At 35.5% G+C, this 27840-nt stretch overlaps 1 protein-coding gene across 7 annotated transcripts in view; it reads right to left on the reverse strand.

Annotated features, from left to right (window-relative positions):
- Window positions 1–27840, reverse strand: part of CWF19L2 (CWF19 like cell cycle control factor 2) — a 172181-nt gene that overhangs the window by 132790 nt on the left and 11551 nt on the right. For all 7 annotated transcript variants that reach the window (XM_078339371.1, XM_035264427.3, XM_035264426.3 and 4 more), the window contains 5 exons: window positions 23365–23475; window positions 22101–22220; window positions 19729–19822; window positions 13974–14089; window positions 9913–10559 (listed from right to left, as the gene is read on the reverse strand). In XM_078339371.1, coding sequence (XP_078195497.1) covers window positions 9913–10559; window positions 13974–14089; window positions 19729–19822; window positions 22101–22220; window positions 23365–23475 — 1088 coding nt within the window. The remainder of the gene's footprint in view (window positions 1–9912; window positions 10560–13973; window positions 14090–19728; window positions 19823–22100; window positions 22221–23364; window positions 23476–27840) is intronic.

Below are 27840 nucleotides of genomic sequence, written 5' to 3' on the forward strand. Positions count from 1 at the left end.
ATGGGAAAAAATGTTTGCAAGCTACCCATCTGACAAAGGGCTAATATCCAGAATCTATAAAGAACTAAAACAAATAAAAAGAAAAAAGCCAACAAACCCATCAAAAAGTGGGTGAAAGATATGAACAGAAACTTTTCAAAAGAAGGTATTTAAGTGGCCAAAAAACATATGAAAAAATGCTCATCATCACTGGCCATTAGAGAAATGCACATCCAAACCACACTGAGATACCATCTCACACCAGTTAGAATGGCAATCACTAAAAAATCTGAAGACAACAGACGCTGGAGAGGACATGGGGAAATAGGAACACTTTTACATTGTTGGTGGGAGTGTAAATTAGTTCAACTATTGTGGAGACAGTGTGGCAATTCCTCAAGGATCTGGAAATAGAAATTCCATTCGACCCAGCAATCCTATTACTGGGTATATATCCAAAGGATTACAAATCACTCTATTATAAAGACGCATGCACACATCTTCATTGCAGCACTGTTTACAATAGCAAAGACTTGGAACCAACTCAAATGTCTATCAAAGATAGACTGGATAAAAATAAATGCAGCCATTAAAAAAGGATGAGTTCATTTCCTTTGCAGGGATATGAATGAATCTGGAAACCATCAATCTCAGCAAACTGACATAGGAACAGAAAACCAAACACCACATGTTCTCCCTCATAAGTGGGTGTTGAACAATGAGAACACATGGACACAGGGAGGGGAGTATCACACACTGGGGTCTGTTGGGGAGTGGGGGAGACTAGGAGAGGGATAGAGGGCCGAGGAGATTGGGGAGAGATAGTATTAGGAGAAATACCTAATGTGGGTGATGGGGGGATGGAAGCAGCAAACCACCATGGCATGTATATATCTATGTAATAATCCTGCAAGATCTGCACATGTACCCCAGAACTTAAATAAATTAAAAATATATGTATTTCCTGAGATACACCATGTTCTAAACTATAAAGTCTCAATAAATTCAAAGGAATTCAAGTTGTACAAACTATGTTCTTTGATCTCAATAAAATTAATTAGAAATCATTAACAAAAGCCTCTGGAAAATCCTCAACTATAATATTTGGAAACTAAATAGTATACCTGTAAATAACCCATGGGTCAAAAATAAGACCAAAGGAAAATTATATAACACATGTCAGAACTGGTGGAATGCTGCTAATGCATTACTTAGGGGGAAATTTATAGCACTAAATATTTATATTAGAAAAGATCTCAAACCAATCACCTCAGCTTACAACTTAAGAAAGCAGAAAAAGAGTCAATTAAAACAAAGTAATACAAAAAACAAAAAAATCAGAGTGACATAAATAGAAAATAGAAAAATAAATTCAATGAAACCAAAAGCTGACATCTAAAGCAATAAAACCGATAAACCTATAGCAACCAAAAAACAAAGAGATCTAAATTACTAATAGAGAGGTAACATCACCACACATTGTAAGCACTTTACAAAAAGATATCCAGACGGCAAAGAAGCACATGGAGAGATGGTCAGCATCAGCAGTCACTAGCCATTAAGGGAATACAAATTAAAACCACAATGAGACACCACTACACATCCACTAGAAGAGCCAAAATTTAGAAGACTGACCATTCCAAGTTCTTACAAGGATGCAGAGAAACTGCAAGTCTTATACACTGTTGGTAATCATGTAAAATGGTACAATCGCTTAGAAAAACAGTTTCGCAGTTTCTTACCATTTAAACCTACAGTTACCATATGATCTAGCTACTGCTCTCCTAGGTATATTTATCCAAGAGAAAGGAAAGCATATGTCAATACAAAGACTTGTACATTAATGTTCAGAGACACATAAATTATAATAGCCAAAACCTGGAAAAATCTCAATATTCACCAACAGGAGAATGAAAAAACAAATTGTGATGTACCCACCGAGAGTATATTACCCACCAATAAAAAGGAATGAATTACTGACATATGCAACAACATAAATGAAGCTCACAATAATTACCCTGAAGTGAAAGAAGACAGACCAAAAAAAAAAGACTGCATAATGTATGATCCCATTTACATCAAATTCTAGAAAATGCAAACTGCAGTTAACTCTTGAACATTGCAGGGTTGAAGTGCCCAGGTCCACTTATACACATATTTTTTCTCCCAAACATCAATCAAAAATACAGCATTCCAGCATTCACATGAGGCAAAAACTATGTATACAGAGCAACATCTTTTCATACATGTGGGTTCCAACTTGAGTATGTGCAATTATGGCATATTTGAGGGGTCCTAGAACCAATCTCCCATGAATTCCAAGGGACAACTGTAGTCTATAATGAAAGAAAACAGATGTGGTTGCCTAGAAGTGGAGAGCAGGGGTGTGGGAAAGCAGGAGAGAGAGACTATGAAAGGGCACCAGGGCTTCAGGAGCAATGGTTTAATGAAAATATATTCATTTCAAAACATACCAAAATGTACACTTTTGTATGTTTGCAACTTATTGTATGTCAATTATATCTCAAAGTTTTTTTTTAACCCTCAAAGGGAGTAACAAAATTTAAAACCAGAGTATAGCTAAGCTGTCATAATCTGAAATGTAAAGGATATATCTGATATTATTAGTTTTCCTGAATTCCCAGATTCTATAATACTCTGAAAATTAACATTTATCATATTTCCTATAAATTTGGTTTCCAAATCAAAACATAACCTACCAAAAATATTTGGAAATTATTTCTAAATAATAAATTCCTCTGTGGGTAAAAATCTTTTAACAGATAGCATTGGAAAAAAATCTCTACAAAAAACCTACAGCAGCCGTTTCTTCCCATGTTGTTGAAAGGAAAGGCAGTACTCTGGTGTTCAAGAAATCTAAAAACGTGCCGTAAAGCAACACTAGAAAGTGACATTATTTTCATTCCCTCATATTCTTTCAGCCTACATTTTAAAAAACAATTAAAACGAGCAGTAGGGACACTGCCTTCAGGCAGGCAGAAAAACATTATTACTTTTTAGATGCTGAGTTACTGCTTGTTTTATTAGTTGTACTTTTTGCGTGGAAAATATTTTTTAGTACTTTTTTCAAATTAAATGCTAAGGTACATGTCATTTTCATTGTATTGCAAATGTAATTTATTTTAATTTCTGGCAATCTAATCCTATCTCTCTTACTAATCAAAACAACTTTTCTCAATTTGCATTCTTTCCCTTCAACTAATTTTCTAAAATTCCCTGCTCTGAAAACTTTTATTTATGTTTATTATGTGGAATTATAGATAACACATTTTTACATGTATGTATAATGCAAAATAAATTAAATCACCACAGTTCATGCCCTCTCTAAAAAGCACCAGTACCATTATTCCCCTATGAAGCTGCTTTCTCCAGGGTCTGTCTTTCAAATTCCTGTTTCCTAAGTGAGAAACTGCTCGGCTTATTTTCTTTCTGCCATTTGTACCTGACCAAGTTTTTCTTTCCAACTAAAGTTATGTCTAGTTCATCCATTTTTCATCTCAACATCAGCCAACTAAGAAACCAAAGAACTGAAGAAAGGATCTTAAGGATAAGGAGGTGATGTACCCAGTATTTCCACAATCCTTTCTCTGTTATTCCAATAGACACTTATATAATGCAGAGGCAGAACTAGTCCATACATAATCTCCTATTGAGCTCCATATCCAGAAATGAGCCATGTTGCAAGCAACCTTAAATCTGATAGGATCAGAAGAATTAAAGACCAAGCCAGCCATCAATCCATCTCCTTCTCCTGAGAAATGTTTCAGGGTTATTAACACAAACTACTACATCAAATGTCAATATGGCAATAGAGTCATGACTACTAATAGACATGAGCAAAAATAAAAGTATAAATACCTAAAAACAGGGTACTAATCAAATTGTTTCTAATGTGAGCTTTTCCTGAAGAACTAAAAGTTTCTTTATAACGCCGATACCAATCATAACTGACTCTCCATATATACATAAGAGGATCACCAATATTCTGGGGACCGTATGTCAAGAAAACACTGGCATAAGTCATTCAGAACTAATTCCTAAATTTTCTCCCCTGCCACCCACAATCTGTAGCTACACTTCTCTCTCTCTCTGTTTCTTTTTAAATACTATTTCCACCCAAAGCTAATCCTTCTACTTTTATAAGTAAACTGGACCCCACATTCAGGGCTCTTGCTCAATTGCCCCATCAATCATCTGCCTACCTGACTTGCTTCTTCTAAAATGGAAACTGACTCTTTCCCATTAATTATAAATATGTTCTAGTATATACACACTTTCTATCTCTGTCATTCCATAACTCTCAATAATTTAATCTCCTAAAATCTGACTTCTACACCCTCTTTTATAAAAAAAAAAAAAAAAAAAAAAAAAACAGATTAAGTAGCCAAAGAAGTTTGTTATTTTCCATCCAAAGGGCACATCTTTGGGTCATTTCACTTTCCTCCTCCCCTCATGTCTCAGGATGCAAGCTTAGAGATTCTATGAAGGAAGGGCAATGAAGGTAGGCTGACGTCCATCTAAAGCCCACGCATTTTCAGAAGGTAACTGGAAGCTCGATGGATCTTCAAAAGAGGTGATTTCCATTGTCATGAAATGGAATGCTCCACACAATTTTTTTTTTAGTATTTTCTAACAAGAATTAAATTGTTTACCAGTAGATGGAAAGTAATGAGGATAAATGACAAGAATATGTAAGAATTCTGAACATCTCATACTACTCATTTCAACATTAACAGTTACTTCAACACAATGTAACAGTAATAGGCATCAAGGAAAGACATTTAAAGGAAAGCTGTTGAGCACAAAATAACTGAAGAAAAGATTACTCTATTTTGTGAACACCACAGCAAAGACACTGCTCTACAGCAAAAATCAGGGAATGAGCTCTTCCCTTCTTTCCCTAAGCATTTATAATGATGAGCAAATGCTTTCAAAGAAACATCACCATGACACCTGCAATTATCCTGCAAAAAGAAAAAAAGCCCAAGCATGTCTCAATTTCCAAAATTACTGCTATATTTCAGAAGTCCTTTTTATAATTAATTTCTAAAAAGCAAATCTTATTTTCACATTAAAATGTACTATTTGAAACACACACACACACACACACACACACACACACACAGAGGCTTTGAGGAATAAATAATTAAAAGAGCTCCATCACAACAACATTTTTAAAACCTGCAATTAGTCATCCATAGCATAATGACATTTCAGTCAATGACAGACCACATAAGACAGTGATCCCATAGGATTATAATGCTCTATTGTTATCATACATTTTCTATGTTTAGATACACAAATACTTATCATTGTGTTACAACTGCCAACAGTACTCAGTACAGTAACATGCTGTACTTTGAAGCCTAGAAGCAAAAGGCTGTACATACATATAGTGTAGGTATGTACTAAGCTGCACCATCTAGGTGTATGTAAGTGCACACTATGCTGTTCACATGACAAAATCACCGAATAATGAATGTGCCTAATGACAGTTTCTGAGAATGCATCCCCACTGCTAAGCCATGTATGACTCTATTATTCCTCTGCTGGCAGTGCTCACAGATCTCCCTTATTTTCTCACCGGCTGCTCTCAGATTTGCTTCCTTGCCTAAGGATCTCACAACCATGCTCAAAGACTTCAGAACCCAGCATCCTTCAGTTGACCTTTGTGCTACAGTAACAAACTCTGCCTAGAATGACACCCAAAGGTTACAATATTACATTAAATAAGTTAAGTTTCTGATATTAAATTTATAAAACCAAAATTAAGGACAACTCATTAATTTTTGTTCACATTACATACTACTCTGAGTTTCAAATTCCTGGAAATACTTAGCCAATATATTTTCTAACAAAAGAAAAATATATGCAAAAGCACATTTTATTTCTAATAATAAAAAGTTCAAGGTTCTTAAATGCACCGGCCATAACAGTGGATGTTTTTCTGCTAGTTAATGTAACTACAGGGCCTAAAATGAATAAAGGAATAGAGTGATAAATTTGAACACATTTAAGAAAGAATGAATGAAAAATAGGAAAATTACAAATGATGAAAAATCTATTTGCATTACATGACAAATATAAAGAGCTCTCACAACAACTCAAAAAGAGGGCAAAACATATGACTACTTAACAAAAAACATAAATAACACACAAAAATACGGCCAACTTCACTCATATTTAAAAAAATAAAAGTCAAAGAAACAGTCCGTTTCTTAATTACATATATGGCAAAGATTTTTAAAAAGTTCAATAATACTATCATCAAGAAGTAGGAGAAAAGTCATTCCCATGCATGACTGTAAGAGTCTAAATTGGTTAATACCGCAAAATACGTAAAATGTAAAATGCAACTTTGGGAGGCCGAGGCGGGTGGATCACGAGGCCAAGAGATCGAGACCATCCTGGTCAACATGGTGAAACCCCGTCTCTACTAAAAATACAAAAAATTAGCTGGGCATGGTGGCATGTGCCTGTAATCCCAGCTACTCAGGAGGCTGAGGCAGGAGAATTGCCTGAACCCAGGAGGCGGAGGTTGCAGTGAGCCGAGATCGCACCATTGCACTCCAGCCTGGGTAACAAGAGCGAAACTCCGTCTCAAAAAAAAAAAGGTAAAACGCATGTACTCTTTGACCTTACAGTTCCAGTCCTTAGAACTTATTTTACAGCTGTATTTAAATAGCATGCAAAGATACACACAAAAAATTAAATGCAGCATTGTTTCTTAGAGCAGCAAACTGGAAACAACCTAAAAAGTCCATCAACAGGAAACTGGTGAAAAACATTAGGTTATGCCCAAGTTTTACAATGGAGTATTAAGGAGCCTTTAAAATAAAAAATGTAGGTACATTTGGGCTGAAGTAAAGGATCTTTAAGATATACTTATTCAGAAAAAAGCCAAGACTCTAAATGGTATATGCATTGTAGAGTTATTTCACTTACATATTAAATATATATTTAAGTTTTTATATAAAATTTTATATGTTAACTATATATATTACACATTTTCAAATACACTAAAAAATTTGGAAAGGTACTATCAACACTATTAACCTGGCAAATAGGATTAGGGTGGAAGTGACATGAAAGGGAGATTTACTCTTTCATTTTCTACACGTCTAAGTTTTATATTCTTGTTTTATACCCTTCTGTCTATATTGTTTAAATTTTATACATATACATTTATTCAGATTGTAAATGGCATGTTCTAAAAAATAAAACTGGTATAAACAGCAAGAAAGGTAAAGATAAAAGAACAAGACATATAAAAAAGTAAAAACCAATTCAACTAATTTTTCCAATGATGACCATTCATATAAGACAAAGATATTATTTGTAACAACTTACAGTCTGGTAGACTGACCCATGATATGTTGCAATATTCATTTTACAAGACACAAAGTTATTTTCCAGTCCTCCAGTCTTCGCTGAAAATTCTTCCCTTCTTGCTGCTTATCTATCTCTTTTTCTCTCTCCTATGCCTCTCACTGATCAACTTTTCTTGTTTTCTAACAAAATTACTCTCACAAAGGGTATCAGTAACTTTTCCATAATCAATGTATAAAAGGAAAAGATTTTTCTTTCAAAAGCAAATTCAAGGTTCTCCCTTTAACCTTATTTGAGAACATGCCAAACAGACATCAGAATACAGTGTAAGCTCTGCAAATAACTAATTACATAATAATATCAATGACACCAGTAACAGCTAAGATTTATGGAGCCTTTACTGGGTACCAGATACTAGGCTAAGTAGTATTATACATTAGTATCCACACATTAACTCACACAACAACCCCATGAAGTAGATCCTGTTGGTATCCTGGTTTAAGATAAGAAAACCGAAGCACAGCAAAGTGTCACCTCTTGTGTAAGGTCATAAACCCAGGAAATGCATAAGTGTTATACACAGGATTGCTAAATTAAATACATGACACTTGGCTAAATTTGAATTCCAGGTAAACAACAAAAATTTTTTAGCATACATATGTCCAAATATTACAAGGAACTCATTTTTTATTAAAAAAAGAACCTGGGAATCCTAGTTATATAACATTGTGTAAGTCACAAAATGAGTTCCCTCAGTTTCTGCATCTGCAAAATGCAGGGGTCAGACTATTTCTTTTGGTTCTAAATCATTTCTATGCTTTTTTTCTCTAGTTCTAAAATTCATTAGTCCTAGAACTTTCTGGAATTCTAGCACTTCATAAAAAATTCAACATATTCCCAGGATAATGTTCGACAAATGAATAATTTCTAACAATCTTTCACTGAACCTTTCTAGGCATTCTATCTTGGTCTCCTACTTTACAACCACTCTACAATCTGAGGAATCTTTTTTCTTTTTTTGGATGATTCCTAGATTTTTCTTTCCCTCTCCGGCCAGTCACAGAATTACAGAAAGCCTCAAATCCTCTCTACTATCAAATTAACACAGATAACAAAGAATAGTATCTTCAAACCAAAAATTACAAATATACATACATATATACACACATATACCTTTTAGTGAATGCTCTCTTCAAACCAAAAAATTATATATACACACAGACACACATACATACACAGCTTTTAGTGAGTGCCTGTATTATAGTGTATCTATCAGAAGATCACAACTTAAACAAGACATGCAAATATGCAACAATCAGAAAACCAGTTGGAATACTAATTGTGTAGTAGACATTTTGCTCAGCTACAGTCACAGAAGACCTACAGATCATCCAAATGCTAACCCAAATCCTAATGATATCAGGAAATAACAGCCTCATTTCCTAGTGGCTGGGAACTGAAAACAGTCTACCACCCAGGGTACCTGGAGAGAAGACAGGATAATTATATATGCACACAGGCTTAGGCACTAATCCCTGCCATGTTTATTCAGTCAATACAATTGGATTTCTCCTTCTGTTTCCTGGGAGCAAAGCCCTGACCTGAACCAGAGCCCATTTGACTGGGGCTTAATCACACGGTTCTGATTTTGCCAGCTCCCTCCCACTGAAAGTTACACACTGAGTTTTATAATCCACTGCTTCAGATGGAGTCATTAACAAAAGTGATTTATCAGACTCACCACCCCAAACCACAGTGCTTTTATTTACTACAACCAAAGGGTTTCTATTACTTCCTAAAACCTCTTCCTTTTTTTGAAGACGTTTTAGGAGTGTCCCACTCATTTGGTGCCAGATTTAAATGATCATTCAAGTGTAAGTTATTACACTCTGGACACTTTTTGTTTTTCTGGCTATCTTCAACAGGGCCAGCCTTATAGCTAAAGCAAGTTTTCTTAGGTTTGGTCTCATTCAACGGGGGTTTCCTCATCTTCTGACCCAGCCCTACATAAGTGCAACATATATTTTACACTTAAAACTCTAACATTATCTTTAAAATCTGTCAATCGTCCAAAGTGGATTATTTCTTTCTCTGTGCAAAATAACAACCATAATTCATGCTGCCTTTTGCAAGATCTCCGGCACATATTTGTTTATATTGGGCTGTGGTAGTATGGTTTCCTTTTGTCTCCTAGACTTCCTGCAGACATACATTATTTATGATTATGATTATACTTAATAAGATAATTTACTTAGAAAATAATGGCACTGGTAACAAAATCTACCAAAATTTCTCCTACAGCACATACATTGAAAACATTAACTCATTCTGTTTTTTGAATTGCAAAGAAGCAACATATTTTGAAAAAATACAGCTACTGAATTCTTTCAGCTCTTCTAAAAAAGAAGCAAACCTGTGAAAAAAAATGCAATCTATAATACAATATTACTGCATTGTTAAACGTGCCTATCTTACCCTTTCTATCAATTTTAAGATGTGTGAGACCACAGTCACAGTTAACAACTGATGCTCTAAAATTACATTTCAGTTCTTTGAACTCTCGGTTAAAAAATGATAAAATACCCAGCAAATGCAGCCTTTGGGTCCTGCAGGTGTTTGCCTGGAGGGTCATCTCTGAAGCCTTCATCTCGCGGTTTTTCTCTCGTATCTTCGGTAATGTGTTGGTATTCACTGGTACTGGTTTCCAGCGGCGTTTGATCTGAATGCTTCTTGTCTCCTCTCCCATCAGAGTGACTCCATGTTAATCTTTCTTCGCTGTTCCCGGTGGGTTTTCTGAAACCACTGTGCAAAGAACCCTGAGCTACCAATGCTGAAGATGAACTAGATGGTTCACATATTCTGCCCTTGCTGTGAAATGACAGTTCTTCATCATCAGAGGGTCTCAAGAATTTAGCTCTCAAATTTCCAGAAGAAAACTCTTGAGTTTGCCTTGGGTTAGATTCTCTTCTATATGTTTCTAAAGAGCCAGGCCTCTTATCTTTTTCATCACCAATACATTTATCATTATTGCTATTTTTTGCAGAGTCTGTTGTAGCATATCTATCACGTGAACTGTTATCATATTTTACTAAGTCTGATTTTCTACTTTCTTGACTATTTTTTGCTTTATCTGAATATGTGGGTTTCCTCCACCGTTCTCGTCTATAATCTTCTTTTATGGATGCAGCTTTTTCAGCGTCTTCTAATTTCGACTGAAATACTTCCACTGACTACAAAGGAGAAAAATTAAACAAGATATCTAAAATTAGGAATGGCTCAGTGACTTGCACCCCACATGTCACTGTATGACTCACTGCCAAGCGGCATACTGAAGAGCCCACTAAGGGGGTGAAAGAGGACCCCTATAATCATCCTACACTGACACACTTTTTAAAAACATGCATAAACAATTAAAAATTATCAAATAACAAATAGATACCCCAAAAACAGCCAGTTAGACCAAATGCTCTGCACTAATACAAAGTATAACACTGAAAACAGTAAAGACAAACTTTTCAAAAAATAATTAATTCCTACTGGTTGTGAGACTCAAGAGGTTAAAATGCTAAAACAGACTCTCATGAAAAACATAATAATAATTCAAGAACAAGAAAAACTTGCAAATATAAAATTACGTGCCACAAAAAAATGCCCAGATACACAAAAGGAAGAACAGAGAGTGCTGAAACCTAAATTAACCTGGGAATTCTCTACATTTCAGGAAAAGGTAGTAAATAAATGTTAAGTTATAAGAAAGAAAGACACATGAACAATGATTCTAGAAAATCTAATATACATTTATTAGTGCTTCCAGAAAGATGGAGCAAAGATGATGGGAGAAGAGCATTAATTTTAAAAATATATAAGAAAATTTTCCCCAGTCAATTTCTCAGAAGCGCTCATCCAATAGCCTTGGGTGGAGAAGAGAAACAAAGAAAAACAGAAAAAAACCCTAATTCCTGAATCTCAAAACTCAAGGAAAAAGAAAATCCTTTACAATGACTAGATTGGAGAAGGAGTGAATAAGTGTGAGCCTGCATTTGGATAGGGGTAGATAAATAACAAATTACGTGCAAAAGAAAGACAGACTTATCAGCTGTTCATCTATAATAATAAATAAATAATAGACTCAAGATGAAATTTTTAAAAAATTAAGCTATAATTCTACATAAAGAATTCAATTTACAATCAAATTATCCTTCCTAGGTATGAGAAAAAGAAAATCATTTTGAAAAATGCAGAGAATAAGAGGGCATAGCACTAGCAATTCTGAGGGCAAAAAATTGCTCAACATGATTAAGTCACTCCATAAATGAATTAGGGCAAAGATCTCTGGAAAAAAAAAAAAAAACAGATGCTAAAAACCAAATGGGAAATGCAATGGTCAAGTCTAAACAAATGTCCTTGTAGTTGCAAAGGTTAAAACAATTTTCAAGGAAAAGATGCATCACACACAGAAACAGAAAGCAGAAAGGTGGTTACTGCAAGGAGAGGGGATGGGAAGACGGAGGTCAACGAGTACAAAGTTTCCATTTTATAGGATAACTAAGCCTTGAGACATTACGTCCAATAAGAGGACTACAGTTAATAATACCCCATTATATACTGAAAATTTGCTAAGAGAGTAGATTTTAGGTACTTTTATCAGACAAAAAAGGAGAATAACTATGTGAGATAAATAATACATTAATTTGCTTAACTGTAGTAATTATTTCCTTGTGCATATCAAAACATCCTGGAATACAACACAATAAATAAATAAATAAAAATTTTAAGAAACAAACAAAAAAGCACCTTTTACTCAACTTTGAATATAAAGATACTTAAACATGATATAATCTTAAACACAAGAAGTCATTACTTAAAGACAAGAATACCAGCTTCCAATCCTCTCATCAAAGTTCTAAAATTATAACTACTTCAAAAAGAAAAGAAAGTTTAAATATTTTAACAGAGAGGAAAAAAGCAAAATAATTATTTGCATATAACTACCTTCCCACATAACCCAAAATTTTCTAAATTAGAATAAAAAGTTTAAAAAATTGGCCAACCAACACCAATAGCAAGTCAGAAAACATTTTTAGATTTCAATTTATAATTGAAAAAAATAAAAATAACCTCAGTGGCATAGAGATAATAACTGCAGAGAAAACTCGTGAAATGCATAAATAAATACTTGGTGTTTTAGGATGGGATGACTGTATATTATAAAGATACTAGTTGTTCTTAATTTATCTATTCATTTAGTTAAATCGAAATTCCAAAAAGTTATAAATTTATAAAAAATTTTGGAAAAATGTTTATTTCTGGTGAGCTTAAACTAAATGTACTCAAAGTAAATATAGCTGTACGTTCTTACGACTGTGGTGGTGGCGAAGGCCTGCCAATGAGCATTAACTCATGAAAAAATCATATGAGGGGTTTTGATAGGTAAAACTATGTCAAACATCCATAGCAAATTATAAGCAAAGTAAAAAACAAACATGAAGCTGAGGGGAAGAAATCTGAACAGATTTATTAAAAAGTCTTAAATCATTATTCCAAAGGAAAAATGGGCAAATAATATCAATAGTCGATTCACTAGAAGATACAAATGGCCAAAATAAATATTAAAAAAATTCCAATTCACCAGTAAACAAATGTATAAAAACAAAAGCAAAACTTAAAATTTTTGCCAATCACAATAACATAAACTATAAGGAATAATCTTACTGTTGAAAATTATGTGATAAAAGATATTCTTAAGCATAATGTGTTCATTCTTTCCATAGGAAATCTGGCAACAGGTACATTGCTCTAAATGTCTATATCCTTTAAACAGGCAGTTTCATTTCCAGTAATTCACCAGTAAGAAAAATATGCAAAATGCATATTCCCTTGCAACAAGGGAAAAGGAAAGCATATAAATGTTCATCCACTGACCAACAGATGAAGGAAAATCCTATAAAACGTATATTAAAATATTAAGAGGTCATTAACATGTATATAATAACTGGCATCAAACTATGTGTAAATTAAGTTAAAAAAAAAAGCCAGGGCATATTCCATAAGCCTACTTTAGAAAGCAGGGGGAGAATACCTGGAAAAGTATATTCCAAAACTCTTACTACTTTCTAAACCTGCTTTCCTCTGGTAATTGAGAAAAAAAATAAGAACATCGATAATTATTGCAATAGAAAGATTGTCCAGAAAAAATGGGGAAACTGGCTCTAAAATATATACTGTTGCATGCTTTTATTGTTTTAAGAGTATATATACACTCTTCTAAAAAATTCTGTAAAACACCCAAACTCTAGAATATACCTAACTCTGGAATATACAAAAATTTCAACAGTGGTTACCTCCAGAAGTGTACCATGCAAACTTTCCAGCATTGTTTAAATTTTATCACAATGAAAAAATGTTACTTTTACACTAAACACACCCACACTTAAGTTTTATAAACTTAAGCTTTACATTCATTAAGCCAATAAAAAATAGATATCTGTTTACATAATAATGAAAAGCAGAAAATTACTTCAGTAGTATAAAGACATGAAATGTAATATTAATTCAATTCTTCATGGCACAAAACAAAGTTAAAGGCACTTAATTTTTCACATAATTCTGAAAATAAGACCCATATCCTTAATACAGATACTCACCCCATATCTTTCGGCTACAATGTCCTCAAAGTTTCTATTTTGTTTCTCAGCTTGTTCCTTCATTCTTAAATAAGACTTCCTTAGCCAGCTTAATCCACCATCTTCTACCACTGAAACTAAATTCCAACATTAAATATTCGTTATACTTTTAATGTGGTTATCATACAATTAAGATTTATTGCTTCTATAATGACTTCTAAAATACAAATATTTTTCTTTAAATATATAAGTGCATTCGGAATTCAACATATGTATTATATGTGACTGCCCATATATGTAAGCCACAGAGTTTTGCCGCTAGGAAGAAGGAAAAGATAAATAAATCTATCTTTAAGAAAATTCCAATCTAAGAGAATAAGAATAAAAGGACATAATTAATTAAAATAAAAATAAAGTGACCGCTAATATAAAAAGATACACAGGGTTCAAGAAAGTGAGAAAGTAAAGAGTTATTTCAAAGTGAGAAGTCAGGGAAAATTCCAGAAACCAGGCTCAAGAAAATGAATTGGGTTTCTATTTTAAAAAGGTAAGGGAGGACAGTCCAAGAAATAATTAAGGAATAACAAGGACACACACAGAAAGGAAAAGCTACCTCAGTGGCAGAACAAATAGGGAAGTTACGCAAGTGGATGTTAAAACAAATTATCTTACTTTACTCATAATTACCAACCATGAACATTTGGAGGCCTTTAACGAATTTTTTAAGCTGGCTTTCTTTTCTTCTTTACACATCACACTTTGGATATGTGTCAAGAAGAAATCAATTACTTAAATAATAATTCTGTTCCTTGGCCGGGCGCGGTGGCTCACACCTGTAATCCCAGCACTTTGGGAGGCTGAGGCAGGTGGATTACGAAGTCAAGAGATCAAGACCATCTTAGTCAACATGGTGAAACCCCGTCTCTACTAAAAATACAAAAAATTAGCTGGGCATGGTGGCGCGTGCCTGTAATCCCAGCTACTCAGGAAGCTGAGGCAGGAGAATTGCCTGAACCCAGGAGGCGGAGGTTGCAGTGAGCCGAGATCCCGCCACTGCACTCCAGCCTGGCTAACAAGAGGGAAACTCTCTCAAAAAAAAAAATAAAATTCTGTTCCTTATTTTCCTTGCCCCAGAACATGACTGCTTTAAGATCTCCCCAGCTCTATAACCAACAAAAATGCACACATATTGACCCCAAGACACATATAAGAATATTCATAGCAGAACACTACAATAATTCCAGCCTGGAAACAACCCAGGAAATGTATACCAATAGTACACAGGACACCTCCTACATTGTGATATATTCCTAAAATATACTATTTATTATTATACAGCAAAGATAATGAAAAACTACAACTATACACAACAACACGGATGAATCTCAAAATGTGGGCAAAAGGAACTTGAAACAAAGGAGGATATACTGGTATCTGGTACTAGAAAACAGAATAATGGTTACCCTTCCCGTGACCAGGTAGTGACTAGAAGGCCATAAAGGGGGCATCTGGGTTGCTAATGAGATTTTTCAAACTGTGTGCTGAGTAAACAAATGTTTTCATTTGATGAAAATGATTAGTCTGCTGCTGTACACTTATGGTTTGTGTATTTATGTACACACATAATTTACATGTAAGCCATGGTAGAAAGGTTTTTATATTCAATGTAGATATTGACTAAATATTTTTGAATATTTTTATATATATGTTACATTTCAATAAACAGTTTACTTAAAAAAAAAAAACAGATTTTTCAAGGCTCTAATTAATTCTATTCAAATTAACTCCATTCCCTCATTCAGATCTCAAAAGTTTGTCTTTACTAAGCAATCTATCCTAATATAACTTTTCTTTATAGGCCTAAAATATTTTGTACTTCAAAACCTAGATCTCTAACTTAATGCAATGATTTCACATTTTATTCAAAAGCTTATTTTACTCTTGCTTTTTTTGTTATTCATGTAGTTTATGAGTTCAAAGTTAACTATGCAACTACTCGAGGAAGTTAGTCTAAATCTCCAATCTACACGGCGATGACTAAAAGAAATCCACAGTAATAAATCCCTATATGAATGTGTCAGATACACAATTAAACTGTTTATTCCAACAAATTATCTGTGAAACTGGAAAAATGCTGGTGCACACAGTATAACTTTCCTGAACAATCAACAAAATATAATAGCTCAGAAAAAAAAAACTCAGAGAAAAAAAGTAAGACTGCTTTTACTCCTCTATGTTGACATTTACAAAGAAAATCCAAAGGGAATAAAAATTTTCAGCCAATTCCTTCACTAGTTAAATCCATACAATTCTAGAAATATTTAAATTAATATTTTATACAATAATTTAATAATTTCACCTTTAGTTGATAATATGTTCTATTTAAATAGTCCTATTTATCTTATAATTAGAGATGGCAATAATGAAGTCTTTTTGGTAACAACAACAAAAAAATCACCAAACTTAGTATTTAAAAAGCAAACAAAAAAATACCAACTTGCAGTACCATCCCAAAATCCAATAAAAAAAATTAAGTGAATATTTATTATGAATATAAAAACCTTCCTACAATAGAGCATGAATGTAGCATGGTTCAGGTCCTCTATGCTCAGAAAAGGATGTATCAAATAATTACATAAATTAACTGATATGTGGCATTTAACATACACCTAGATTTCAAATCTGTTCTTTATAAGTAAAAAATTAAGAAATTTCAATGTATGATTCCATCATAACTCAGTCACACTGTTACAGATCAAATATTAATACAACCAAATGAATCTATATTCCCCAATTCTGTCAGAAAAAAAGACTAACAGAAAAACAGCGATAAACTATCAGGAAACCTAGATTTTAGTCTTGATGCTGCTATTAAATATTTGGAAAATCTTAAGTATGTCATTAACTTCTTTGGACCTTTACTCCTTCATCTCTAAAATAAAATAGTTGATTTAAACCACCTTTCAAAATCTTTTCAACTCAAAGATTCTAGCAGAAAAAGCCAAAAAATAAACAGGGGGAAAACAATAAATAGAAAGAACAAAATCACATCAAAAGAGTCTGTAAGCAAGAATTCTACTAACTACATGGTAATAAAAATAGTCTTCCACTAAAGAATCTAGAGTACCTAATGCTGGACTAAGAATCAGAAGACCTGGGTTCTAGTACTACTAACATGACTAAGGGAAAAATTACCTGGCCACTCTAAGCCTTAGTTTCTTGAGCTCTAGAATTAATGTAACATCTACACTGCTCTCCTTTACATGATTGCTAAGAAAAAAGCTGATACATAACTCTGCCATATAAATTCTAAAATTCTACAAATATTTTCATTACTAAAATATGACTTAAAATAATTTTGTATGGGCTCTGAAAATGATTAACCTACTTTTCTACTGAATTCTAAGAAAAAAATCAAGATTAACATATTATTGAAAATATGTCACTTCAATCATTACAAAAACCTGTTGATAAAAACTGCCCAAAAGATTTAATCACAGAAATATCAGACATTATCATCATTACTGAGTAGTCACTGAATTCCAGACACTGTGTTAAAAGATTTTCTAATTTAATCTTCACATTAACTATGTAAGATAGGTAACATCATTATTCCCTGTTACATATGAATAATTTGGGCTCGAAAGGCCAGCAAATGTCTCCAAAATTATGAAGCTAATTAGTGGAAATGCCAAAATTCTAATCCCAAGTAGATTGACTGCAAAGTCTAGTCTTTAACAATAACGCTATGTCACCTGTACCACCTTAATGGTGACACTGCAGTATTTTCAGAGGCCTAACACTTCCAGTCCTACCATTGGTCTCAGTAGAGTGACAACTCTATCTACATATGCAGTAAAACCCATCGATCATTTTTTAAAACTTAATTTCAACTCTGGGATCTTAGCCTCTGACAGACAGAAGCTTTCTGTCATTTTTTTCTCCTGAATAAACAGAAGATGGGAAAGAGAAGTGGTAAAAGCATGATATGAAGCGGGTGGGAGAAGGGCTCTCCAAAAGCTTTTTGTAAGGTGATTTTCTCCAGTATCTTTGAATCTTCTGTTTCAGTCTGCTAAAAGATACCACCTGAAGTAAAACTCCAGATCTACTCCATTCAGTGAAGAACCTGTCTAATGGCAAGATTCAAAGACTGGGTTTCTCGATTTTAGGTTTTCCTCAAAGAAATTTATTGACTGTTCTCTGACATTAGGGATGGTAAAAGCCTAGATTACAAAAACAGCCCTACAGTAATGGCTGAGTGAGTGAATTTACTGCTTCTCAAACTTTTCCTTAAGTACCTATGAAACAATATTTCAAAGAGAACCTTATATGACTACACTTCTGCCTGAAGTTGAGAGACAAAAAAAGAAACTGTTACAATTACCAATAACTTAGTAAAATTGCTAAATTAAGAAGGAAACTGTAAGATGGCTCCACTGACATCACTACATAAAATACAAAAGATATGGCCGGGCGCGGTGGCTCAAGCCTGTAATCCCAGCACTTTGGGAGGCCAAGGCAGGTGGATCACGAAGTCAAGAGATCGAGACCATCCTGGTCAACATGGTGAGACCCCGTTTCTACTAAAAATACAAAAAATTAGCTGGGCATGGTGGTGCGTGCCTGTAATCCCAGCTACTCAGGAGGCTGAGGCAGGAGAACTGCCTGAACCCAGGAGGCAGAGGTTGCGGTGAGCCGAGATCGCGCCATTGCACTCCAGCCTGGGTAACAAGAGCGAAACTCCGTCTAAAAAAAAAAAATATACAAAAGATATGTAGAAGTCCAGGTGAGAAAAAAAATACAGAAGAATTTTAACAAATAGCCAAAATAAAATACTATGTAAAAAAAGGAGGAAAACATCCTACTGGTAAATCGCTAAGATGAAAAGAGAATATCGTAATGTATAATATCGCCATCTGTATGCTGGGTTAATTGTAATAAACTTTTCATTGAGGTGTCAACATTCAATGAGATTATAAGTGTTTTTTAAATTGTGTTATAAAGTATGCTTATGTGACATTTAAATATTTTGTATCCATCTGCTGGAAAATAATAGAACTCTCCTAAGGTCAATACAAATTTTATGAATTCCAGAAAAGCAGGAAATTCTGAATATCTACACTACATCGTTAGTTTTTATACATTACTTTCATGAAATTTTAGACAATACTCTTACATTTTGTTACAGAACAAACCAAATGCATTATTATGTACTCACAGAATCATGCTTTGTATTAATCTATTTTAAGTAGAAACTCATATATGAGAATATTTTCAAGTACAAAACTATGTATTTAATTAACTTGTTCCCAAATACATCATAATTAAAACAATCTTCCAAAGTACTAATAATTTAGCCTTCAAAAGACTGCAAATTTTTATCAATGCTTTGTTATATGTAAACTCGGGTCATACACTTATAATACCAAAAGAAATGCCAGAGGCCAGGTGCAGTAGCTCACAGGCTGAAGGAACACCTGTGATCCTTACACTTTGGGAGGTCCAGGCTTAAGTCCAGGAGTGCAAAACTAGCCTATGCAACATGGTAAAAACCCCGTCTCTACAAAAAATACAAAAAATCATCTGGGAGTGGTGATTCGCACCTGTAGTCCCAGCTACTTGGGAGGCTGAGATGGGAGGATCACTTGAGTGGGAGGTGGAGATTGCAGTGAGCTGTGATTATGCCACTGCACTTCAGCCTGGGTGACACAGCAAGACTCTGTCTGGAAAAAAATTTTTAAAAGCCTGTGTGTCTATAATCAAAATGCAGAAATACCTTTAGTAATCGATGACATGCTACAGTCTTCGGGTGGAAGACCTGTCCCTCCATCCTTCCAGTATGGATTCAATTCTCTTTCCATCAGTTTGGACTAGAACAAATTATTTTCACAGGTGAAATTTCAAAAACAGATCCATCACAAAAAAATTAACAAATAATAAATCTGAGACCGAATTAACAGCAACAATCCTGGAAAAATCACTTACAACGTTCTCAAGACATGCTGTTCTGTAACTTCCAGGAAATTTCTAAATTCACATTCATTCAATGTTTTTATTGAATGCCTACTACATCTCAAAATTGTACTAGAGGTAGAAGATTTAACTGTCAAAAGTCCTGGTCAGCCCTTGCTAGCTTTTAGTACAGTAAGGGATACAGACAATAAAAACAGACGTGCTTTGAAGACAGAAATATACAGTACGAAGGATCCACAAAATATTCAAATCCTTCTCACATTGAAGGATCAAAGACTTCCTAGAAGGACTAAATGTGCAGTCTTAGACCTAAGGATGAGCAGAAATCAACTACATTTTCTTTTTTCGTGGTGGGGAGGGAACATAAAGATGTTCCAGGTAGAAAGAATAACAGCAGTAAGTGCCGCACTTTCAGGAAGCTTAAAGTAATTCTAACTGGCTAAAACTTAATGCCACAAGATTAGGTTGTAGCATAATCAGGGACTGGGCCAGGTGAGCCATTTTGAACCGCTGTGAGGGTTTCATACGGGACCAACAGAGACTCATGAACATGATCAGCTTCAAATCACACAAAGAGCAAACCAGGCTCAGCATGGAGGAAAGACCAAAGAAAAACAAGAGTAGAGGCACAACTCCAGTCAGAAGTCTGTGGCAGTAATCCAGGCAAGAGATGAATAGCAGCCTCATCATAGATGCCAGTGCCTCCTGTGTTCTAAGCATGACGTCAGGCATTGGGACTGTGATGTGTAAGGCAGCCATGGTCCTTGCTATTAAATAAATTACAGTCTAGAGAAGGGGGAAAGACAATCAGGCAATATAAATAGAGATAAATGAGATCAAAGTAAAGGATGCTAAAGAACTACATACTAATTTTACATAACTTGACCTTGGGGAGTGGGGGTTAAAAATGCTTCCTACAAGAAGTAAATGGCAAGAGGATGGCAAGAAATGGAACAAGTCAAAGGTTAGGAACTTTAGTTGCCAGGAATACAATATACTACTAAAAATTAAAATGCTGTGTCAAATTTGTTTTTAAAAAGGCTTTTTTAAATGCATTCACGAGCTAACCAGAAAGTAAAGAATCTTCAAAGGAGAAAATTTAAGTTAAAGACTAACCTAAAGAGATACGTAAAACCATAGGGATTTTATTTCTTAGTTTGTATCAGAAAAGCTTCCGTCACCTCCTTTGTTAGTTTACCACAGAATCTCTCAATATCTACAGGCAAGGAATGTCTTCCAAAGGTCTTAGCTAGACACTCAAAGACACACATCAGATAGTCAACTGGAAAAAGAAAAAGGTAGCATTGCACACTGAGGACAATCAACAAGAAGCTAGACAAACTGTGAGATGCTATCTGAAAATGTATAAAAGACAAAGGACTGAAAACATAAAGAACTTCTTTAATCAGTTAGAAAAAGACAAACAACCCTAGTAGAAAAGTAAGCAAAAAACACAAACAAGTAGCTCACAGTACAAGAAATCTGAATGACCAAAAAACACAAAAAGATCTGCTTATAGGAATCAGATAACGCATACAAAACAAATGAAATACCATTTCTCATCCATTTATTAGGCTGACAGAAAACTAGAAAGTTTGACAATGACAGATACTGAGTAACAGAAAAGAAACATATGTTGCTGGTGCGGTACAAATTGGAATTCCATCTTACCAGGATTGCGTGATACCCTAAAAAGCTAGCAGCTTTGGCACTGCCTTACTTCTCTGCATTCACGCTTTTGCCTCGTTTTTCGGTCTCTACAGATTTCCCATTGCTTCCTTACTAGCACAGTAACAATAAAGTATAAAATAAGCGTGCTTACTTTACATTTTATCTACCAGAAATTCTAGATGTCTTGAAATGGAAGTATTTTTATGGTATCTAATTCAACTGAAACGGAAGTTGAGTTCACTTTCAATTTAATGCTATTAACCTAAACTCAATAGTCACTCACCTTTCTATATGCCCTAGATTTATAAACCCAGTAAACCTTTAACTCACTTCTATAGGAAATATATTCTTATTAAGCTGAGATCACATTTCACAGTTGTTTTCACTAATTTTATTAAATACTATAAAAAATAATATTTTACAAGTTAAACTGCTTTAAATAAATGTCTTATCAGTTTATTAAAGGTAAATTAGAAAATTAGAGCATTTCAAATACTCTCTTACCTGTTCAAGTGCTTCGGTTTTCTCTTGCTCTATTTTCCTCATAGTTTCCTTTTCAGCTTTGAGTGATGAGGACGACACAGTTTTAACAGACATAAAATCAACAGTCATCCACTCATCCCTCTGTTAAAAAAGGCAGCCATTTCAATCTGAACTGATTAGAATTCAATAAACACTTGGTAATAAGAGCAAAGACTTTGGAGGCAATGAAACCTGAATCAAGTTCAACATGGTGACATAACTTGAAGCAAGTTTCTTAATCTCTCTGTATTTACTCTCTCCTCTATAAAATGGTATAAAATCCCTACCTTTCAAGACTGTTTTAAAGAGTCAACAAGATAACAGACCTAAAGCATCCAGCCCAGTCTGACAATCTAGCAACTGACAACAAGCAATTAAACTTCGTTCCTGGTCCACTTTCTCCTTCACCTGTGGCTAACAGTGAACTGATTACATTCTTCCTCAGGCACATGAACTATAACCCAAAGTCTGTGAACTATTCAACTGTTAAGTATTGTTATGAAAATTAAGGCATGAGGTAAAGGGAAAGAAAAACTGACGGAACTCTACCCACTGTAGAAGGGTCAGACAGAACAGTACAAGGCTTTAGGTACATAAGTGGGAGGGGCCACTTCTTAACAATCAAAAGCATGAAAACCTCTAAGGCAGGAGAATAGAGAGGAACACTCACTTTTTCACAGTAGAAGGGGAAGTGGGGATCTAAACATTCAGCAAACAGCATTACTGCCAAAATTATTCATAAAGTATATTGTTTTCAAAGTCTAATTTTTCTCCTGAAAAAAATTTAATCATCTTTCATTTTTATATTCATTTATTCTCAAAAGTTGATACTTCTTTAAAATCAAGTGGTAGGCCAGGTGCAGTGGCTGATGTGTCTAATCCTAGCACCTTGGGAGGCTGAAGTGGGGGGACTGTTTGAGCTCAGGAGTTCAAGACCAGTCTAGGCAACATAGGGAGACCCCCCATCTTACAAAAAATAAAAAATTAGCCAGCCATGGTGGCACACACCTGTGGTCCCAGCTACGTGGGAGGTTGAGGTGGGAGCATCACTTGAGCCTGGGATGTTGAGGCTGTGGTAAGCTATGATTGTGCCACTGCAGTCCAGCCTGGACAACAGAGTGAGACCCTGTCTCTAAAATGAATGAATCAAGGATGGACGGACAGGCGGATGGACGTATGGAAGGAAGGAAGGAAGGAAGGAAGGAAGGAAGGAAGGAAGGAAGGAAGGAAAAGGTGGCTTGCTTACCTTCATAATTTGGCTGTCATCTTTTTGTGATTTTTCATCTTTCACTTTCCATGCCTTTTCCTTGTCAGGAGTCTGGGATGGAACAGCCTCAACCCACTCATCTTCAGAGCTCTAGGAACATTTAGCATATAAGTGAAATCCTCAAATTTGCATACTTTGATATAAAAATTCTGTGCTGTTAAGCAGTAGAAATTCAGCATCCTAGAAAAAATGCTTATACTGTATTTCCCCTTTACGAAATGACATTGAAATTTTAAAGAGCTGGGTGCAGTGGCTCACACCTGTGATCTCAGCACTTTGGGAGGCCGAAGTGGGTGTATTACTTGAGGTCAGAAGTTCGAGACCAGCCTGGCCAACATGAGAAACCCGTTCTCTACTAAAAATACAAAAAAGTTAGCCAAGTGTGGTAGTACATGCCTATAATCCCAGCTACTCAGAAGGCTGAGGCAGAAGAAACGCTTGAACCCAGGAGGTGGAGGTTTCAGTGAGCTGAGATTGTGCCACTGCACTCCAGCCTGGGTGACAGAGACTCCGTCTCAAAAGATTTTTAAAAAGAAATTTTAAAGAAAAAAAATGCAAACCCACTAGTTTGAGTTAAATCCACAAAACAAAACCAAATTATTTTTATTTATTATCCATTTATTATCAAGCCAAGAGAAAGCAAAAAAACAAAAATGAGAACTGCCAAGTAGAGAACTCACTTCAGCACAGAGCTTCAGTGCCTACCAACGCCCAATACTCACATCTCTGCTTCACTAGAACAGGGAAACAACACCCAGGTAAATAAGTTTGCTGTTTGCCCCTAAGTTTCACATTTTGAGACTTCCCTTGATCTAAAACTGCAGATAACATTATCTTCCTCAACACCCTCCTCAAGCTTTATGCTAATTCCCATATTCTCACTAAATGATGTCTTCTCTTCCTTCACCAGGAAAACTGGGGTCACCTTGCCTTCCTACTCATCACCCGACACATTTATGGCTCTGCCTATCCTTATTTCCTATTAATGCCTCCTGTTTAAGGCAGATCCTGCTCTAAAGATTTTGATACCAACTCTCTCTGTTCCTCTAGGACCTTGCTCCATCAATTATCTTCTCCTCTTAAGGCATCAACCAAAGATCCCTAATGGCCTAGAAATATGATGAAGCATTTCCCATCCTTTTTTCTTAGGGTGAGGGCCTCCTTCCTTGACCCTATATATTCCTCCTCTAGCAGGAATTAATATTCCAGCTTCCATTCTTAGATGAACTTCTTCAAAGAGTAGTCTACACGCACTGCCTTCACACTCTCACTTTGATACATTTTCTCAAAACTCTACAATACATCTACTGTCCCTATTAATCTACTGAAACTTCTCCAAACTCACCAATGGCATCCACTGTGCCAAATTAAACAAAATGTTTCGGTCTTCAGCTCTCTAGACCTCTGTGCTCAGTACAACTCTGTTTGTGACTCACTTTCCTGACTCCCAGGACCCATTTCAGCTCTCCTCCCACTCTGTTTCTTCCCCATTCCCTTTATGAACTCTTCCTCCTTTGCTCAGCCCTTAAATGTCTACGTTATTTGGGGTTCCATGCCCATGACATTTTTAAATCTCTAAACATTCCCTTTAATGGACCATTAAATCCATTCTGGTGGCCTGAACTACAATCAGTTGTGCTGATATCTTCCAAATTCGTCTAACCAAAGTTTCACTACTAACTGCCTACTGCAGTTGGATGGCATGCTGACCTCGGTAAGAATGGAAAATAAAGCCATCTTCTTCTACAAAATCGACTCCTCCTTGTACATTATTGAAGTTAGTTATCTGGACCGACCAACCACCCACTTAACCAAGTCAGAAACTCAGGATCATGTTACCTCACACACTCAAGCCTACCATTTTCATTTCTAAAATATTCATCAAATATACCATACAGTGAATACATATTACCATAGGAGCCTACCTGTATCCCTGGCCACCGCTGATTAGTTCAAAGATAGGCATCTAACCCAATTCATATCAATCTGAGCCATTCCTCAGGAATCTGAAATCAGGTCTAAATGGGCTTATCTAAAACTAAGAACTGGAAAAGCATTGAAACAGGCCATTTCTGTCATAAGAAATAGGAATCAGCAAAAATTTTTAAAAAAATAGAACTGAGGGTGGGGAAATGAAAAATTACAAGAAAATTACAAAAAACCATTCACAATTCTAATTCCAGCCATTCCTGAGAATTGTGTACTCTAATAATAAACCCTCCTTTTTGCAAAAGCCAATTTAAATTCAGCTTCTGTTACCTGCAACCAAAATACCAACTAATATTCTCTTCTTTCAGCCTTAAAGTAGCGGCCCTAGATCAGATCCTATCTCTCACCCAGACAATTGATTCCAGAACAAATTAGTCTTCTGGACTCCGGTCTTTCCTGCTCCCCCCCTTCCTTCCCCAAACCCGCACCCCAAATACGTTTAGAGTAATACAAAGGGAACATCTGACCGGCGCACGCCTCCTCTAGGGCTTCCCCTCACAGCCACCGCTAGTTACGCCTCTTCTTTCCCACCAACACAATCCCATTGTATTTGGAGAAGCGAATGTAATTCCCACGCTAGAAAGTGGAGCCTTATGATCAAGTGTCCAGTTAGATGTAAGCAAAAGCATTTTACAGGGGTTTCTGGAAGTCAAGTTAATAAAAAATGACATCTTCTTTCCCGTTACCTGGACTGAGGCAATGCTATAAAGAATGATGGAAATGCAAGACAATAGAAGCCTTGATCCCAGAAGACCATACTAGCCCTAGACTGCCTACCTGACTTATTTCATTTAAGAGAAAAATGAACTTCTATCTTGTGTAATCAATGGCTATTCTAAGATGTTCTAATAAATGCAGCTGAACCTAATTAGGTGACACATTCCCTACTGAAAAAGGTCAAAGCTCTTGGTTTACAAGTCCCTGTCAATTCTTACAGTTCTATCTCCATTCACCCCTCCTGTTTGATAATTTAGTACTATCAAACTGCTATAGTTATATTTACATGCATACACACATACTCACACTTCCATGTCTCTGCTCTCGCAATTCCTTATGCATGAAATGCCAAGCACACCTTTATTTGCCTAATGCTTACTAATCTCTCTAGTCTCAACTCAAGCACCGTTTCCTCAACAAGTTGGCAAATAAAATCCCTCTTACCTTAATATCCTGCACTACCACGGCATCACGTTGGATGGCATGCTAAACCCAGCCAAATCAGATAATAAAGCCATCATCTTCTTCGACAAAATCTACTACAAAATCATATTAACATTATGTATCTATTTATCCAGTTAGGAAATGAGTTCCCCAAAGGTTTAAAAACAACTTTATACTTTTATACTCCCCATGTCTAGAACAGTGTCTGGCAAAGAATATGCATTCGAAAAATGCAAGCTGAAATCATGAAATGTCTTTTGTACCCTTTCAATAGCACTAATTAGAAACTATAAGCAGCAACCTATACTCATTTTCACAATTATGCACTCACTTTACCACTTCAGCAAAACTGATGCTCCCCAGCTGTAACTTCAGTTCTCTTGATGATTTCAGTTTCAATCCTCCATTTTACCTCAAACTCATTAAGCATCAAGCTTAACAAGCCTCCTGACCTAACACAGCCTTCAGAATTAACATCCCCAATTCAATACAGTGGCCAAAACCTAGAAGGTGAAACTAAGACAGAAAAGTGCTACCAGCAAAAACCAAGGGACCTCAACAACTTCTGCTCTGTGCGCGGCAAAGCAAATGGCATCAAACTGGAAACACACACAAATTAGAATAACAATGAGCACCAAGACCTCTCCAGCTGTTTGTCTAAAGGCGCTTTCTAGACTGTGGCATAGAGGGGTAACCCAAGCAGAAGGTGAAAATCTCACTGAGCAAAGGAAACAGAATTTAAACTTTGTGACGGCTGCGACAAAGCATAGATGGAGGGCTACACAGAGAAAAAGTGCCAGAAATCTATTTAAAGGGCCTTGGAATCTTCAAAGAAAGACCAAGCTGAACATGCTGAGGATAAGAGTCTACAAGGTCAGGAAAAGAAGAACTACCATGGAAAAAACAATTACCAAAGACCTGTAAGCAGAACAATCCCCAGAGCTCACAAAGGACTGGAGGACATTCTAGTTCCTACCCAACAGAGTAAAGAAACCTCGCTGAACATCCGGGACAATCAGCAGAGAACCCAGAGAACCCACAAGGGTCATGCCTTAGTAGAAAGGCTAAACCAGCCCTAGAGTAAAGCTATTCTAGATGCATACAAACAAAACTTAAAAGCAAGCCTTGAAAAGGATTAAGCTAATTCACAATTAACTCCAAAAGAAAGCTCAATACCCTCTAAAGAAGTCAACAAAATCCAGCAGTCACAATATAACTTTCCTAAGATTCAGCGTCCAATTAAAAGTTTCTCAACATTCAAAGCAGCAAGCAAATGTAATCCATATTCAAGAGAAAAATCATTTA

The sequence above is a fragment of the Callithrix jacchus genome, chromosome 10 (genome assembly GCF_049354715.1).
Source record: "Callithrix jacchus isolate 240 chromosome 10, calJac240_pri, whole genome shotgun sequence".
Lineage (NCBI taxonomy): Eukaryota > Metazoa > Chordata > Mammalia > Primates > Cebidae > Callithrix > Callithrix jacchus.